The sequence below is a fragment of the Oncorhynchus keta genome, unplaced genomic scaffold (assembly GCF_023373465.1).
Source record: "Oncorhynchus keta strain PuntledgeMale-10-30-2019 unplaced genomic scaffold, Oket_V2 Un_contig_24576_pilon_pilon, whole genome shotgun sequence".
Classification (NCBI taxonomy): Eukaryota; Metazoa; Chordata; class Actinopteri; order Salmoniformes; family Salmonidae; genus Oncorhynchus; species Oncorhynchus keta.
The window spans coordinates 1-19,080 of record NW_026283988.1 but is presented as its reverse complement, the minus strand read 5'-3'; the positions used below and the strand labels follow the sequence as shown (position 1 = coordinate 19,080).

Genomic DNA, 19,080 nt, shown 5'->3' with positions numbered 1-19,080 from the left:
AAGTAAACTGACCTTGCCTACGAAGTCGGCCATGTTGAATGTGGCCATGATGAGTATAGGTAGCCACTCCCCCAGGGTTGGGTTGCGTATCTCTGATTCCAGACCAGGAAACAGACACAGAGTGATGCTATAGGTCACTGCTATAGACAACATGTGGGCCCAGATCACTCTGGCAACGATGTACCTGTGAAGAAACATATCTGAATGGGGGAGAAGAAGAGGAGGAGGGAGGGGGGAGGGGGGGTGGGAGTGGGAGGGGAGGAGGAGGGAGGAGGGGTGGAGAAGGGGGAGGGGAGGGGAGGAGAGGGAGGGGGATGGGGAGAAGGGGGGAGGGGATGAGGGAGAAGGGAGGGGAGGGGAGGGGAGAAGGGAGGGAGGGGATGAGGGAGGGGGAGGGGAGGGGGAGGGAGGGTGGAGAAGGGAGGGAGGGGGATGAGGGAGAGGAGGAGGAGAGGGGTGAGGGGGAGAAGGGAGGGGAGGATGACGGAGAGGGAGGGGGGAGGGGATGGGGAGAAGGGAGGGGGGGGATGAGGGAGGGGAGAGGGAGGAGAGGGAGGGGGATGGGGAGAAGGGAGTGGAGGGGGATGAGGGAGAAGGGAGAGGGGAGGAGGGAGGGAGGGTGGAGAAGGGAGTGGAGGGGGATGAGGGAGAGGGGAGGAGAGGGAGGGGGAGAAGGGAGTGGAGGGGGATGACGGAGAGGGGAGGAGAGGGAGGGGGAGAAGGGAAAAGGGAGGGGGTGAGAAGAGAAGAGAGGGGGAACGAGGGAAGAGGAATGCTGTTGGTATCCGTAGTGTACAAACATTGGGTAGAATCATTGTGTTTACAAGCACACTACTCATTCGACATTACAGTTTCTCTAGATCGCTAAGACACTTTGAATGAAACTGGGGTGGAACTGATCTCCATCACAACCTAATGAGCAGTATTACTTGGTGATAAATTCTAAGTCATGTCTCTTTGTTTTCACACACAATGAAAATGCTAAGCACATTTTTTTCCCCCAAAAACAGTAAACACACAACTCTCTACAAAAGATGCAAAACTCAGTTGAGCAAAATGATGTCAAACCAAATTAAAACATTTGATCACAGCTGATACAAACATTTTTTTAAACTCCCATGAACCTCTTCTGCACGTGTGCAAAACTTCTTTGCACAATTGTTCAATCAGCAAATCATTCGTGCATAAAAGAGGTCACATCTGAGTTGCTGTTGGCAAGACAGGACCAAGTCAGAGGCTGAGGGCTGTTTATGTACCACCACAGACAGATGCACTAAGACCGCACTCAGTCAGCTGTATCAGGAAATAGGCAAACAGGAAACCACTCACCCAGAGGCGGCGCTCCTAGTGGCCGGAGACTTTAATGCAGGGAAACTTAAATCAGTTTTACCAAATCTCTATCAACATGTTAAATGTGCAACCAGAGGGGAAAAACACTCTGGACCACCTTTACTCCACACACAGAGACGCATACAAATCTCTCCCTCACCCTCCATTTGGTAAATCTGAACATAATTATCCTCCTGATTCCTGCTGACAAGCTAAAATTAAGGCAGGAAGCACCAGTGACTCGGCCTATATAAAAATGGTCAGATGAAGCAGATGCTAAACTACAGGACTGTTTTGCTATCGCAGACTGGAAAATGTTCCGGGATTCTTCCGATGACATTGAGGATTACATCACATCAGTCATTGGCTTCATCAGTGCATCGATGACGTCGTCCCCACAGTGACCGTACGTACATACCCCAACCAGAAGCCATGGATTACAGGCAACATCCGCACTGAGTTAAAGGTTAGAGTTGCCCGCTTTCAAGGAGCGGGACTGTAACCCAGAAGCTTACAAGAAATCCTGCTATGCCCTGCGACGAACCATCAAACAGGCAAAGCGTCAATACAAGACAGACAGACAGACAGACAGACAGACAGACAGACAGACAGACAGACAGACAGACAGACAGACAGACAGGTATAGATGTGGTTGTTACCTCGTAGTCCAGGCCAGCTTCTCCGGATCTTGTCTTTAGGAACTCCAAACCGAACGTACGTCCCTCCTGTGAACTCATCTGTGACATCATCAGATGGCGACGTCGTCGCCACCACTCCGTTACCCTGAGACGAGACAAACACTTCATAGCCTCCTTGTCTCCTTGTCTCCTCTCCTCTCCTGGTTTCCTCTGCAGTGAATAATCAAGGGTCAGCCTATCACCTGAACCCCAACGTGTCCAGGTCAACCAGGTCCCGTAGATATTCAGCCTATCACCTGAACCCCAACGTGTCCAGGTCAACCAGGTCCCGTAGATATTCAGCCTATCACCTGAACCCCAACGTGTTATCCAGGTCAACCAGGTCCCATAGATATTCACCTATCACCTGAACCCATAGTCTACAACGTGTTATCCAGGAACCACTGTACCTGATTATCCCATAGAACCACTCTACCTGATTATCCCATAGACCTGATTATCCCATAGAACCACCTATCACCTGATTATCCCAGATTATCCCAACCAGGTCCCCGTAGATATTCAGCCTACCTGATTATCCACCACTCTACCTGATTATCCACCACTCGTGTCAGGTCTACCTGATTATGTGTGTGTGTGTGTGTGTGTGTTATCCCACCAACTACCTGATTATCCCATGTGTTATCCCATAGAACCACTGTGTTATCCCATAGAACCACTCTACCTGATTATCCACCACTCTACCTGATTATCCCATAGAACCACTCTGTGATGTCCCATAGAACCACTCTACCTGATTATCCCACCACTCTAGATTATCCCACCACTCTACCTGATTATCCACCACTGTTTCCACCACTCTACCTGATTATCCCATAGAACCACTCTACCTGATTATCCCACCACTCTACCTGATTATCCCACCACTCTACCTGATTATCCCATGAACCACTCTACCTGATTATCCATAGAACCACTCTACCTGATTATCCCATAGAACCACTCTACCTGATTATCCACCATAGATTAGACCACTCTACCTTTTCTGCTCCATAATCCCTACCACTCTACCTGATTATCCACCAGGCCCTGATTAGAACCACTCTACCTGATTATCCACCACTCTACCTGATTATCCCACAACTCTACCTGATTATCCCATAGAACCACTCTACCTGATTATCCCATAGAACCACTCTACCTGATTATCCCACCACTCTACCTGATTATCCACCACTCTACCTGATTATCCCACAACTCTACTTGATTATCCCATAGAACCACTCTACCTGATTATCCCATAGAACCACTCTACCTGATTATCCCATAGAACCACTCTACCTGATTATCACATAGAACCACTCTACCTGATTATCCCACCACTCTACCTGATTATCCCACAACTCTACTTGATTATCCCATAGAACCACTCTACCTGATTATCCCACCACTCTACCTGATTATCCCACAACTCTACTTGATTATCCCATAGAACCACTCTACCTGATTATCCCACCACTTATCCCATAGAACCACTCTACCTGATTATCCCATAGAACCACTCTACCTGATTATCCCATAGAACCATTTATCCCACATAGAACCACTCTACCTGATTATCCCATAGAACCACTCTACCTGATTATCCCATAGAACCACTCTACCTGATTATCCCCACTAGAACCACCACTACCTGATTATCCACCACTCTACCTGATTATCCACCTCTCTACCTGATAGAACCACTCTACCTGATTATCCCACCACTCTACCTGATTATCCCACCACTCTACCTGATTATCCACCACTCTACCTGATTATCCCATAGAACCACTCTACCTGATTATCCCATACCACTCTACCTGATTATCCACCACTCTACCTGATTATCCCATAGAACCACTCTACCTGATTATCCCACCACTCTACCTGATTATCCCATAGAACCACTCTACCTGATTATCCACCACTCTACCTGATTATCCCATAGAACCACTCTACCTGATTATCCCACCACTCTACCTGATTATTCCACCACTCTACCTGATTATCCCATAGAACCACTCTACCTGATTATCCACCACTCTACCTGATTATCCCACCTCTCTACCTGATTATTCCACCACTCTACCTGATTATCCCATAGAACCACTCTACCTGATTATCCCATAGAACCACTCTACCTGATTATTCCACCACTCTACCTGATTATCCCACCACTCTACCTGATTATCCCATAGAACCACTCTACCTGATTATCCACCACTCTACCTGATTATCCACCACTCTACCTGATTATCCACCACTCTACCTGATTATCCCACCACTCTACCTGATTATCCACCACTCTACCTGATTATCCCACCACTCTACCTGATTATCCCATAGAACCACTCTACCTGATTATCCCATTAACCACTTATCCCACCACTCTACCTGATTATCCCATAGAACCACTCTACCTGATTATCCCACCTACCACTCTACCTGATTATCCCATAGAACCACTCTACCTGATTATCCCATAGAACCACTCTACCTGATTATCCCACCACTCTACCTGATTATCCCATAGAACCACTCTACCTGATTATCCCATAGAACCACTCTACCTGATTATCCCACAGAACCACTCTACCTGATTATCCCATAGAACCACTCTACCTGATTATCCCACCACTCTACCTGATTATCCCACCACTCTACCTGATTATTCCACCTCTCTACCTGATTTTCCCATAGAACCACTCTACCTGATTATACCATAGAACCACTCTACCTGATTATCCCACCACTCTACCTGATTATCCCATAGAACCACTCTACCTGATTATCCCACCTCTCTACCTGATTATCCCACCACTCTACCTGATTATCCCACCACTCTACCTGATTATCCCATAGAACCACTCTACCTGATTATCCCATAGAACCACTCTACCTGATTATACCATAGAACCACTCTACCTGATTATCCCATAGAACCACTCTACCTGATTATCCCATAGAACCACTCTACCTGATTATCCCATAGAACCACTCTACCTGATTATCCCACCACTCTACCTGATTATCCCATAGAACCACTCTACCTGATTATCCCATAGAACCACTCTACCTGATTATCCCACCACTCTACCTGATTATCCCATAGAACCACTCTACCTGATTATCCCATAGAACCACTCTACCTGATTATCCCACCACTCTACCTGATTATCCCATAGAACCACTCTACCTGATTATCCCACCACTCTACCTGATTATCCCATAGAACCACTCTACCTGATTATCCCATAGAACCACTCTACCTGATTATCCCATAGAACCACTCTACCTGATTATCCCACCACTCTACCTGATTATCCCATAGAACCACTCTACCTGATTATCCCACCACTCTACCTGATTATCCCATAGAACCACTCTACCTGATTATCCCACCACTCTACCTGATTATCCCATAGAACCACTCTACCTGATTATCCCACCACTCTACCTGATTATCCCACCACTCTACCTGATTATCCCATCTACCTGATTATCCCATAGAACCACTCTACCTGATTATCCCATAGAACCACTCTACCTGATTATCCCACCACTACCTGATTATCCCACCTCTCTACCTGATTATCCACCACTCTACCTGATTATCCCATAGAACCACTCTACCTGATTATCCCACCACTCTACCTGATTATCCCACCTCTCTACCTGATTATCCCATAGAACCACTCTACCTGATTATCCCACCACTAGAACCACTCTACCTGATTATCCCATAGAACCACTCTACCTGATTATCCCATAGAACCACTCTACCTGATTATCCCATAGAACCACTCTACCTGATTATCCACCACTACCTGATTATCCCATAGAACCACTCTACCTGATTATCCCACCTCTACCTGAATCCACCACTCTACCTGATTATCCCACCATAGAACCACTCTACCTGATTATCTCTACCTGATTATCCCATAGAACCACTCTACCTGATTATCCCATAGAACCACTCTACCTGATTATCCACCACTCTACCTGATTATCCCACCACTCTACCTGATTATCCCATAGAACCACTCTACCTGATTATCCCACCACTCTACCTGATTATCCCATAGAACCACTCTACCTGATTATACCATAGAACCACTCTACCTGATTATCCCATAGAACCACTCTACCTGATTATACCATAGAACCACTCTACCTGATTATCCCATAGAACCACTCTACCTGATTATCCCATAGAACCACTCTACCTGATTATACCATAGAACCACTCTACCTGATTATCCCACCACTCTACCTGATTATCCCACATCCACACTCTACCTGATTATCCCATAGAACCACTCTACCTGATTATCCCACCACTCTACCTGATTATCCCATAGAACCACTCTACCTGATTATCCCACCACTCTACCTGATTATCCCACCACTCTACCTGATTATCCCATAGAACCACTCTACCTGATTATCCCATAGAACCACTCTACCTGATTATCCCATAGAACCACTCTACCTGATTATCCCATAGAACCACTCTACCTGATTATCCCACCACTCTACCTGATTATCCCATAGAACCACTCTACCTGATTATCCCACCACTCTACCTGATTATCCCATAGAACCACTCTACCTGATTATCCCATAGAACCACTCTACCTGATTATCCCACCACTCTACCTGATTATCCCACCACTCTACCTGATTATCCCATAGAACCACTCTACCTGATTATCCCATAGAACCACTCTACCTGATTATCCCATAGAACCACTCTACCTGATTATCCCATAGAACCACTCTACCTGATTATCCCACCACTCTACCTGATTATCCCATAGAACCACTCTACCTGATTATCCCACCACTCTACCTGATTATCCCACCACTCTACCTGATTATCCCACCACTCTACCTGATTATCCCATAGAACCACTCTACCTGATTATCCCATAGAACCACTCTACCTGATTATCCCATAGAACCACTCTACCTGATTATCCCATAGAACCACTCTACCTGATTATCCCATAGAACCACTCTACCTGATTATCCCACCACTCTACCTGATTATCCCACCACTCTACCTGATTATCCCATAGAACCACTCTACCTGATTATCCCACCACTCTACCTGATTATCCCATAGAACCACTCTACCTGATTATCCCATAGAACCACTCTACCTGATTATCCCATAGAACCACTCTACCTGATTATCCCATAGAACCACTCTACCTGATTATCCCACCACTCTACCTGATTATCCCATAGAACCACTCTACCTGATTATCCCACCACTCTACCTGATTATCCCATAGAACCACTCTACCTGATTATCCCACCACTCTACCTGATTATCCCATAGAACCACTCTACCTGATTATCCCATAGAACCACTCTACCTGATTATCCCATAGAACCACTCTACCTGATTATCCCACCACTCTACCTGATTATCCCATAGAACCACTCTACCTTATTATCCACCACTCTACCTGATTATCCCAGGTCTAGACTGACTTACAAATCTTACTTCCTCTGTAGTGACGTCGTGGTGAACCCTGTATCCTGTCCCGCTGACCTCCGACCCAATGTCATGACCTTTCCCCAGGCTGTGACCCCGGTGGGTGGGGCCTGTGTAGTAAAGGACGAATCGTGAGCGACGGACAATGAGGTGGAGAAGGAAGCAGAGCATCTCCATGGTGATGGACACCAGGAAGAAGATGAGTGTGTTTATCCTCTCGTTACTGATCAGGAGTTTAGTGAAGATACGACTCAGAGAGATGATTACACCTGCTGTACCTGGAGAGAGGGAGGAGAGAGAGGAGAGGAGAGAAGAGGAGAGAAGAGGAGAGAGAGGAGAGAGGAGAGGAGAGGAGAGGAGAGGAGAGGAGAGGAGAGGAGAGGAGAGGAGAGAGACCTGAGAGAGAGGAGAGGAGAGAGAGGAGAGGAGAGGAGAGGAGAGGAGAGGAGAGGAGAGGAGAGGAGAGGAGAGGAGAGGAGAGGATTAGTGAAGATATGACTCAGATATATGATTACACCTGCTGTACCTGGAGAGAGGGAGGAGAGGAGAGAGAGGAGAGGATTAGTGAAGATATGACTCAGAGAGATGAATAGAGGAGAGGGAGAGAGGAGAGGAGAGGAGAGAGGAGAGGAGAGGCAGGAGAGGAGAGGAGAGGAGAGGAGAGGAGAGGAGAGGAGAGGCGAGGAGAGGAGGGGAGAGGAGAGGAGAGGAGAGGAGAGGAGAGGAGAGGAGAGGATTAGTGAAGATATGACTCAGAGATATGACAAGCATTGTGATTGGTTGAGAAGCGTTCTAAGCCGTGCTCAACTATTTACAATGGGTAGGTATTGAAATAAATAAACTGTCTGTGTTGATGACAATAATTCCCCTTTCTGTCAAATGGTCTGGCAATAGACTACAAGCCTATGGATGTATAGAATATACAGTAATATAACGAAGAGGTATAGAATATACAGTAATATAATGAAGATGCATAGAATATACGGTAATATAATGAAGATGTATAGAATATACAGTAATATAATGAAGATGTATATATACAGTAATATAATGAAGATGTATAGAATATACAGTAATATAATGAAGATGTATAGAATATACAGTAATATAATGAAGATGTATAGAATATACAGTAATATAATGAAGATGTATAGAATATACAGTAATATAATGAAGATGTATAGAATATACAGTAATATAATGAAGATGTATAGAATATACAGTAATATAATGAAGATGTATAGAATATACAGTAATATAATGAAGATGTATAGAATATAATGAAGATGTATAGAATATACAGTAATATAATGAAGATGTATAGAATATACAGTAATATATTGAAGATGTATAGAATATACAGTAATATAATGAAGATGTATAGAATATACGGTAATATAACAAATATGTATAGAATATACAGTAATATAATGAAGATGTATAGAATATACGGTAATATAATGAAGATGTATAGAATATACAGTAATATAACGAAGAGGTATAGAATATACAGTAATATAATGAAGAGGTATAGAATATACAGTAATATAATGAAGATGTATAGAATATACAGTAATATAATGAAGATGTATAGAATATACAGTAATATAATGAAGATGTATAGAATATAATGAAGATGTATAGAATATACAGTAATATAATGAAGATGTATAGAATATACAGTAATATAATGAAGATGTATAGAATATACAGTAATATAATGAAGATGTATAGAATATACAGTAATATAATGAAGATGTATAGAATATAATGAAGATGTATAGAATATACAGTAATATAACGAAGATGACAGCTCTTACTTTCTCCAGTCATCACCCCCTGTGTGTATCTCTTGGGCAGCATCCCCATGTAACCATAGAAACTGGACTGCTGCACTGAGGGAGGACAAATGCAAACACAAAAGGCCTTTTCACACTGCCGGGGATAAGGATTCACACTGGTATTCTAAAGCCCTGGGGCTAAGGATTCACACGGGTATTCTAAAGCCCTGGGATAAGGATTCACACTGGTATTCTAAAGCCCTGGGATAAGGATTCACACTGGTATTCTAAAGTCCTGGGGAAGGATTCACACGGGTATTCTAAAGCCCTGGGATAAGGATTGACACAGGTATTCTAAAGCCCTGGGATAAGGATTCACACTGGGTATTCTAAAGCCCTGGGATAAGGATTCACACAGGTATTCTAAAGCCCTGGGATAAGGATTCACACGGGTATTCTAAAGCCCTGGGATAAGGATTCACACTGGTATTCTCAAGCCCTGGGCTAAGGATTCACACTGGTATTCTAAAGCCCTGGGCTAAGGATTCACACTGGTATTCTCAAGCCCTGGGATAAGGATTCACACTGGTATTCTAAAGCCCTGGGCTAAGGATTCACACTGGTATTCTAAAGCCCCGGGATAAGGATTTTTTTTTTTTTTTACATTATCTGCTCTTGCTAGCATTTGATAGGCTATCATTTGATTTCCAACAGTGATGGTTTGTATAAACCTTGCTGTCTGTCAGACCACGGAAAACAATGTTTATCACTTTTGAAAATGCCATCTCACCCCCTTGTACAGAGAATTCTGTGCACCGACGAGACGTAAACCTTTCTGACCCAGAGGCAAAATCATGCACCAATTATTATTACAATGGATTGAAATGAAACGTCAATAGAGAAGCTATGAAAACAGATTAAGACGTGGAGCGTTTGTTGCCCTTTTCAGATGTAAGAGTTTGTGGCTTCAGTTGGCTAGCTGAGCGAGAAGACGTTAGCTTGCATAGCAACCGTTAGCCGTAGCAACCGTTTTTGTTAGCCATAGCAACCGTTTTTGTTAGCCATAGCAACCGTTAGCCATAGCAGCCAAAGTTTTTGGCACTTGATTTCATTATTTTTTTCCCCCGTCAGGTTTTTCGGGAAGGATGAAATAGTATGAATTGTCCTTATTAAAATAGAGTGAAGAACGCAGCACAGGCATATGCAAATTAAGTGAAAATGCAGCTTTTGTGATTGGCACAGTGGAAATTATATGTGTTTACCCCCTCAAAGTCTGTGCTTATCCTGCTCTGGAGCAGGCCAACTATAAGAGCCTCCTCCACCCAGGGGTCAGAGCTGCCTCCCCCAGGGGTCAGAGCCTCCTCCACCCAGGGCTAAGAGCCCCCTCCACCCAGGGCTATAAGAGCCTCCTCCCCCAGGGCTAAGAGCCTCCTCCCCCAGGGCTAAGAGCCTCCTCCACCCAGGGCTATAGAGCCTCCTCCACCCAGGGCTATAAGAGCCTCCTCCCCCAGGGCTCAGAGCCTCCTCCACCCAGGGCTAAGAGCCTCCTCCACCCAGGGCTCAGAGCCTCCTCCACCCAGGGCTCAGAGCCTCCTCCACCCAGGGCTAAGAGCCTCCTCCACCCAGGGCTCAGAGCCTCCTCCACCCAGGGCTCAGAGCCTCCTCCACCCAGGGGGTCAGAGCCTCCTCCACCCAGGGCTAAGAGCCTCCTCCACCCAGGGCTAAGAGCCTCCTCCACCCAGGGCTAAGAGCCCCTCCACCCAGGGCTAAGAGCCTCCTCCACCCAGGGGTCAGAGCCTCCTCCCCCCAGGGCTATAAGAGCCTCCTTATCCCAGGGCTAAGAGCCTCCTCCAACCAGGGCTAAGAGCCCCCTCCACCCAGGGCTAAGAGCCTCCTCCACCCAGGGCTAAGAGCCTCCTCCACCCAGGGCTATAAGAGCCTCCTCCACCCAGGGGTAAGAGCCTCCTCCACCCAGGGGTCAGAGCCTCCTCCACCCAGGGGTAAGAGCCTCCTCCCCCAGGGGTAAGAGCCTCCTCCACCCAGGGCTAAGAGCCTCCTCCCCCAGGGGTAAGAGCCTCCTCCACCCAGGGCTAAGAGCCTCCTCCACCCAGGGCTATAAGAGCCTCCTCCCCCAGGGCTAAGAGCCTCCTCCACCCAGGGGTATCAGAGCCTCCTCCCCCAGGGCTCAGAGCCTCCTCCCCCAGGGCTAAGAGCCTCCTCCCCCCAGGGCTATAAGAGCCTCCTCCCCCAGGGCTCAGAGCCTCCTCCCCCAGGGCTCAGAGCCTCCTCTACCCAGGGCTAAGAGCCTCCTCCACCCAGGGCTAAGAGCCTCCTCCACCCAGGGCTCAGAGCCTCCTCCCCCAGGGCTCAGAGCCTCCTCCCCCAGGGCTCAGAGACTCCTCCCCCAGGGCTCAGAGCCTCCTCCCCCAGGGCTCAGAGCCTCCTCCACCCAGGGCTAAGAGCCTCTTCCACCCAGGGCTAAGAGCCTCTTCCACCCAGGGCTAAGAGCCTCCTCCACCCAGGGCTAAGAGCCTCCTTATCCCAGGGCTAAGAGCCTCCTCCCCCAGGGCTATAAGAGCCTCCTCCCCAGGGCTCAGAGCCTCCTCCCCCCAGTGCCTTAGCTAAGGTGCAGTGTGAGACAGAGAGCTAAATAACCAGGATGTCACATGTACCAGTCAGTTGACTAAACTAAGGTTAAATAACCAGGATGTCACATGTACCAGTCAGTTGACTAAACTAAGGTTAAATAACCAGGATGTCACATGTACCAGTCAGTTGACTAAACTAAGGTTAAATAACCAGGATGTACCAGTCAGTTGACTAAACTAAGGTTAAATAACCAGGATGTCACATGTACCAGTCGGTTGACTAAACTAAGGTTAAATAACCAGGATGTCACATGTACCAGTCAGTTGACTAAACTAAGGTTAAATAACCAGGATGTCACATGTACCAGTCAGTTGACTAAACTAAGGTTAAATAACCAGGATGTCACATGTACCAGTCAGTTGACTAAACTAAGGTTAAATAACCAGGATGTACCAGTCAGTTGACTAAACTAAGGTTAAATAACCAGGATGTCACATGTACCAGTCGGTTGACTAAACTAAGGTTAAATAACCAGGATGTCAGATGTACCAGTCAGTTGACTAAACTAAGGTTAAATAACCAGGATGTCACATGTACCAGTCGGTTGACTAAACTAAGGTTAAATAACCAGGATGTCACATGTACCAGTCAGTTGACTAAACTAAGGTTAAATAATCGGTAGTCACTACTACTGAATACCTTATTATCATATCATAAAGCACGTTGTCAATTTAAATATTTCCAGAGAGGGGAAGGCAACGGACAGGGGAAGAGTGTTTGGGTGGTACCTGTACATCTGAAGGCAACGGACAGGGGAAGGGTGTTTGGGTGGTACCTGTACATCTGAAGGCAACGGACAGGGGAAGGGTGTTTGGGTGGTACCTGTACATCTGAAGGCAACGGACAGGGGAAGGGTGTTTGGGTGTTTACATCTGAAGGTGGGAAGGGTGTTTGGGTGGTACCTGTACATCTGAAGGCAACGGACAGGGGAAGGGTGTTTGGGTGGTACCTGTACATCTGAAGGCAACGGACAGGGGAAGGGTGTTTGGGTGGTACCTGTACATCTGAAGGCAACGGACAGGGGAAGGGTGTTTGGGTGGTACCTGTACATCTGAAGGCAACGGACAGGGGAAGGGTGTTTGGGTGGTACCTGTACATCTGAAGGCAACGGACAGGGGAAGGGTGTTTGGGTGGTACCTGTACATCTGAAGGCAACGGACAGGGGAAGGGAAGGGTGGTACCTGTACATCTGAAGGCAACGGACAGGGGAAGGGTGTTTGGGTGGTACCTGTACATCTGAAGGCAACGGACAGGGGAAGGGAAGGGTGTTTGGGTGGTACCTGTACATCTGAAGGCAACGGACAGGGGAAGGGTGTTTGGGTGGTACCTGTACATCTGAAGGCAACGGACAGGGGAAGGGTGTTTGGGTGGTACCTGTACATCAGAAGGCAACGGACAGGGGAAGGGTGTTTGGGTGGTACCTGTACATCAGAAGGCAACGGACAGGGGAAGGGTGTTTGGGTGGTACCTGTACATCCGAAGGCAACGGACAGGGGAAGGGAAGGGTGTTTGGGTGGTACCTGTACATCAGAAGGCAACGGACAGGGGAAGGGTGTTTGGGTGGTACCTGTACATCAGAAGGCAACGGACAGGGGAAGGGTGTTTGGGTGGTACCTGTACATCTGAAGGCAACGGACAGGGGAAGGGTGTTTGGGTGGTACCTGTACATCTGAAGGCAACGGACAGGGGAAGGGTGTTTGGGTGGTACCTGTACATCAGAAGGCAACGGACAGGGGAAGGGAAGGTTTGGGTGGTACCTGTACATCTGAAGGCAACGGACAGGGGAAGGGTGTTTGGGTGGTACCTGTACATCAGAAGGCAACGGACAGGGGAAGGGTGTTTGGGTGGTACCTGTTCATCAGAAGGCAACGGACAGGGGAAGGGTGTTTGGGTGGTACCTGTACATCTGAAGGCAACGGACAGGGGAAGGGAAGGGGTGGTACCTGTACATCAGAAGGCAACGGACAGGGGAAGGGTGTTTGGGTGGTACCTGTACATCTGAAGGCAACGGACAGGGGAAGGGTGTTTGGGTGGTACCTGTACATCAGAAGGCAACGGACAGGGGAAGGGTGTTTGGGTGGTACCTGTACATCTGAAGGCAACGGACAGGGGAAGGGTGTTTGGGTGGTACCTGTACATCTGAAGGCAACGGACAGGGGAAGGGTGTTTGGGTGGTACCTGTACATCTGAAGGCAACGGACAGGGGAAGGGTGTTTGGGTGGTACCTGTACATCTGAAGGCAACGGACAGGGGAAGGGTGTTTGGGTGGTACCTGTACATCCGAAGGCGACCACCCCAACAGAGAAGAGGTTGACGATGTAAGCCTGTCTGGTGGTGAAGGATTCCAACCACACATCAAACACGCTGACGAACACCAGAGGACTCAGAGCAAACAGGTAACCTGGTGGGGGAGGAGGAGGGTTGGTTTACTGTGTGGTAATAACAGGTAACCTGGTGGGGGAGGAAGGGTTGGTTTACTGTGTGGTAATAACAGGTAACCTGGTGGGGGAGGAGGGTTGGTTTACTGTGTGGTAATAACAGGTAACCTGGTGGGGGAGGAGGGTTGGTTTACTGTGTGGTAATAACAGGTAACCTGGTGGGGGAGGAGGAGGGTTGGTTTACTGTGTGGTAATAACAGGTAACCTGGTGGGGGAGGAGGGTTGGTTTACTGTGTGGTAATAACAGGTAACCTGGTGGGGGAGGAGGAGGGTTGGTTTACTGTGTGGTAATAACAGGTAACCTGGTGGGGGAGGAGGGTTTACTGGTTTACTGTGTGGTAATAACAGGTAACCTGGTGGGGGAGGAGGGTTGGTTTACTGTGTGGTAATAACAGGTAACCTGGTGGGGGAGGAGGAGGGTTGGTTTACTGTGTGGTAATAACAGGTAACCTGGTGGGGGAGGAGGGTTGGTTTACTGTGTGGTAATAACAGGTAACCTGGTAGGGGAGGAGGAGGGTTGGTTTACTGTGTGGTAACAGGTAACCTGGTGGGGGAGGAGGGTTGGTTTACTGTGTGGTAATAACAGGTAACCTGGTGGGGGAGGAGGGTTGGTTTACTGTGTGGTAATAACAGGTAACCTGGTGGGGGAGGAGGAGGGTTAGTTTACTGTGTGGTAATAACAGGTAACCTGGTGGGGGAGGAGGGTTGGTTTACTGTGTGGTAATAACAGGTAACCTGGTGGGGGAGGAGGAGGGTTGGTTTACTGTGTGGTAATAACAGGTAACCTGGTGGGGGAGGAAGGGTTGGTTTACTGTGTGGTAATAACAGGTAACCTGGTAGGGGGGGGCATTGGTTTACTGTGTAGTAATAACAGGTAACCTGGTGGGGGAGGAGGAGGGTTGGTTTACTGTGTGGTAATAACAGGTAACCTGGTGGGGGAGGAAGGGTTGGTTTACTGTGTGGTAATAACAGGTAACCTGGTAGGGGGGGCATTGGTTTACTGTGTAGTAATAACAGGTAACCTGGTGGGGGAGGAGGGTTGGTTTACTGTGTGGTAATAACAGGTAACCTGGTGGGGGAGGAGGGTTGGTTTACTGTGTGGTAATAACAGGTAACCTGGTGGGGGAGGAGGGTTGGTTTACTGTGTGGTAATAACAGGTAACCTGGTGGGGGAGGAGGGTTGGTTTACTGTGTGGTAATAACAGGTAACCTGGTGGGGGAGGAAGGGTTGGTTTACTGTGTGGTAATAACAGGTAACCTGGTGGGGAGGAGGAGGGTTGGTTTACTGTGTGGTAATAACAGGTAACCTGGTGGGGGAGGAGGGTTGGTTTACTGTGTAGTAATAACAGGTAACCTGGTGGGGGAGGAGGGTTGGTTTACTGTGTGGTAATAACAGGTAACCTGGTGGGGGAGGAGGAGGGTTGGTTTACTGTGTGGTAATAACAGGTAACCTGGTGGGGGAGGAGGAGGGTTGGTTTACTGTGTGGTAATAACAGGTAACCTGGTGGGGGAGGAGGAGGGTTGGTTTACTGTGTGGTAATAACAGGTAACCTGGTGGGGGAGGAGGAGGGTTGGTTTACTGTGTGGTAATAACAGGTAACCTGGTGGGGGGGGCGTTGGTTTACTGTGTAGTAATAACAGGTAACCTGGTGGGGGAGGAGGGTTGGTTTACTGTGTGGTAATAACAGGTAACCTGGTGGGGGGGGCGTTGGTTTACTGTGTAGTAATAACAGGTAACCTGGTGGGGGAGGAGGGTTGGTTTACTGTGTGGTAATAACAGGTAACCTGGTGGGGGAGGAGGAGGGTTGGTTTACTGTGTGGTAATAACAGGTAACCTGGTGGGGGAGGAGGGTTGGTTTACTGTGTGGTAATAACAGGTAACCTGGTGGGGGAGGAGGGTTGGTTTACTGTGTGGTAATAACAGGTAACCTGGTGGGGGAGGAGGAGGGTTGGTTTACTGTGTAGTAATAACAGGTAACTCACCCATGTGTGTGTGTGTGTGTGTGTGTGTGTGTGTGTGTGTGTGTGTGTGTGTGTGTGTGTGTGTGTGTGTGTGTGTGTGTGTGTGTGTGTGTGTGTGTGTGTGTTAACTCACCCACAGTGATTCGTGTGTGTAGACTGATCCTCTCCATAAGGATGTTGTTTAGTATGACTGCGACCAGAGCCACCACGATATACACCAGACTCATATCAAACACTATGGAGGATCCTACACACACACACACACACACACACACACACACACACACACACACAGAGAGAGAGAAAGTGGGAGAAAAGCACATTACTCCCCCATGGAAGACCAGAACAATACAACCAGCATTATAACACTGGGGTCATCTGGTGGTCCAGACTGCTGTCTCTACAACAGCATTATAACACTGGGGTCGTCTGGGGGTCCAGACTGCTGTCTCTACAACAGCATTATAACACTGGGGTCGTCTGGTGGTCCAGACTGCTGTCTCTACAACAGCATTATAACACTGGGGTCGTCTGGTGGGCCAGACTGCTGTCTCTACAACAGCATTATAACACTGGGGTCGTCTGGTGGTCCAGACTGCTGTCTCTACAACAGCATTATAACACTGGGGTCGTCTGGGGGTCCAGACTGCTGTCTCTACAACAGCATTATAACACTGGGGTCGTCTGGGGGTCCAGACTGCTGTCTCTACAACAGCATTATAACACTGGGGTCGTCTGGGGGTCCAGACTGCTGTCTCTACAACAGCATTATAACACTGGGGTCGTCTGGTGGTCCAGACTGCTGTCTCTACAACAGCATTATAACACTGGGGTCGTCTGGGGGTCCAGACTGCTGTCTCTACAACAGCATTATAACACTGGGGTCGTCTGGTGGTCCAGACTGCTGTCTCTACAACAGCATTATAACACTGGGGTCGTCTGGTGGTCCAGACTGCTGTCTCTACAACAGCATTATAACACTGGGGTCGTCTGGGGGTCAGACTGCTGTCTCTACAACAGCATTATAACACTGGGGTCGTCTGGTGGTCCAGACTGCTGTCTCTACAACAGCATTATAACACTGGGGTCGTCTGGTGGTCCAGACTGCTGTCTCTACAACAGCATTATAACACTGGGGTCGTCTGGACTGGTCCAGACTGCTGTCTCTACAACAGCATTATAACACTGGGGTCGTCTGGTGGTCCAGACTGCTGTCTCTACAACAGCATTATAACACTGGGGTCGTCTGGGGGTCCAGACTGCTGTCTCTACAACAGCATTATAACACTGGGGTCGTCTGGGGGTCCAGACTGCTGTCTCTACAACAGCATTATAACACTGGGGTCGTCTGGGGTCCAGACTGCTGTCTCTACAACAGCATTATAACACTGGGGTCGTCTGGGGGTCCAGACTGCTGTCTCTACAACAGCATTATAACACTGGGGTCGTCTGGGGGTCCAGACTGCTGTCTCTACAACAGCATTATAACACTGGGGTCGTCTGGTGGTCCAGACTGCTGTCTCTACAACAGCATTATAACACTGGGGTCGTCTGGTGGTCCAGACTGCTGTCTCTACAACAGCATTATAACACTGGGGTCGTCTGGTGGTCCAGACTGCTGTCTCTACAACAGCATTATAACACTGGGGTCGTCTGGGGGTCCAGACTGCTGTCTCTACAACAGCATTATAACACTGGGGTCATCTGGTGGTCCAGACTGCTGTCTCTACAACAGCATTATAACACTGGGGTCCAGACTCTGGCATTATAACACTGGGGTCCAGACTGCTGTCTCTACAACAGCATTATAACACTGGGGTCGTCTGGGGTCCAGACTGCTGTCTCTACAACAGCATTATAACACTGGGGTCGTCTGGTGGTCCAGACTGCTGTCTCTACAACAGCATTATAACACTGGGGTCGTCTGGTGGGCCAGACTGCTGTCTCTACAACAGCATTATAACACTGGGGTCTGGTCTGGGGTCCAGACTGCTGTCTCTACAACAGCATTATAACACTGGGGTCGTCTGGTGGTCCAGACTGCTGTCTCTACAACAGCATTATAACACTGGGGTCGTCTGGTGGTCCAGACTGCTGTCTCTACAACAGCATTATAACACTGGGGTCATCTGGTGGTCCAGACTGCTGTCTCTACAACAGCATTATAACACTGGGGTCGTCTGGTGGTCCAGACTGCTGTCTCTACAACAGCATTATAACACTGGGGTCGTCTGGTGGGCCAGACTGCTGTCTCTACAACAGCATTATAACACTGGGGTCGTCTGGTGGTCCAGACTGCTGTCTCTACAACAGCATTATAACACTGGGGTCGTCTGGTGGTGTCTCTACAACAGCATTATAACACTGGGGTCCTGGTGGTCCAGACTGCTGTCTCTACAACAGCATTATAACACTGGGGTCGTCTGGGGGTCCAGACTGCTGTCTCTACAACAGCATTATAACACTGGGGTCGTCTGGGGGTCCAGACTGCTGTCTCTACAACAGCATTATAACACTGGGGTCGTCTGGGGGTCCAGACTGCTGTCTCTACAACAGCATTATAACACTGGGGTCGTCTGGGGGTCCAGACTGCTGTCTCTACAACCAGCATTATAACACTGGGGTCGTCTGGGGGTCCAGACTGCTGTCTCTACAACAGCATTATAACACTGGGGTCGTCTGGGGGTCCAGACTGCTGTCTCTACAACAGCATTATAACACTGGGGTCGTCT

General features: G+C 48.2%; 2 protein-coding genes across 44 annotated transcripts; both read right to left on the bottom strand.

Annotated features, from left to right (window-relative positions):
- Positions 1-5: 5 nt before the first annotated feature.
- Positions 6-16,595, bottom strand: slc29a4a (solute carrier family 29 member 4a; the record flags this gene model as incomplete). Its single annotated transcript, XM_052505754.1, has 6 exons — positions 6-200; positions 1,989-2,112; positions 7,528-7,796; positions 9,339-9,413; positions 14,221-14,349; positions 16,482-16,595. Coding segments are annotated over 6 exons (906 nt in total), but the record flags the coding sequence as incomplete, so codon positions are not given.
- LOC127922101 (keratinocyte proline-rich protein-like) lies at positions 12,595-14,214 on the bottom strand. Of its 43 annotated transcripts, none has more exons than XM_052505768.1 (6): positions 14,080-14,208; positions 13,706-13,799; positions 13,610-13,656; positions 13,229-13,322; positions 12,851-13,176; positions 12,595-12,770 (listed from the first exon to the last, which is right to left on the bottom strand). In XM_052505768.1, exons 1-6 carry the CDS (start codon positions 14,132-14,134, stop codon positions 12,595-12,597), a joined length of 792 nt encoding a protein of 263 aa, XP_052361728.1. In that variant the 5' UTR covers positions 14,135-14,208. The 43 variants fall into 43 exon arrangements, 19 of the variants coding, with proteins under 19 accessions (XP_052361728.1, XP_052361731.1, XP_052361732.1 ...); XM_052505771.1 differs by lacking the exons at positions 13,229-13,322; positions 13,610-13,656 and adding an exon at positions 13,370-13,416 and having other exon boundaries at positions 12,851-13,085; positions 13,130-13,228; XM_052505772.1 differs by lacking the exons at positions 13,229-13,322; positions 13,610-13,656 and adding an exon at positions 13,323-13,369 and having other exon boundaries at positions 12,851-13,085; positions 13,130-13,228.
- Positions 16,596-19,080: the final 2,485 nt, after the last annotated feature.

Bases quoted from the DNA above. Each gene is read 5' to 3' on its own strand.
- LOC127922101 (XM_052505756.1), bottom strand. From the start codon at position 14,181: ATGTACAGGTACCACCCAAACACCCTTCCCCTGTCCGTTGCCTTCAGA. The intron at 13,417-13,705 runs GTACCACCCAAA...TCGGATGTACAG, and splicing joins CGTTGCCTTCAGATGTACAG to GTACCACCCAAACACCCTTC. The intron at 12,771-12,850 runs GTACCACCCAAA...TCAGATGTACAG, and splicing joins CGTTGCCTTCAGATGTACAG to GTACCACCCAAACACCCTTC.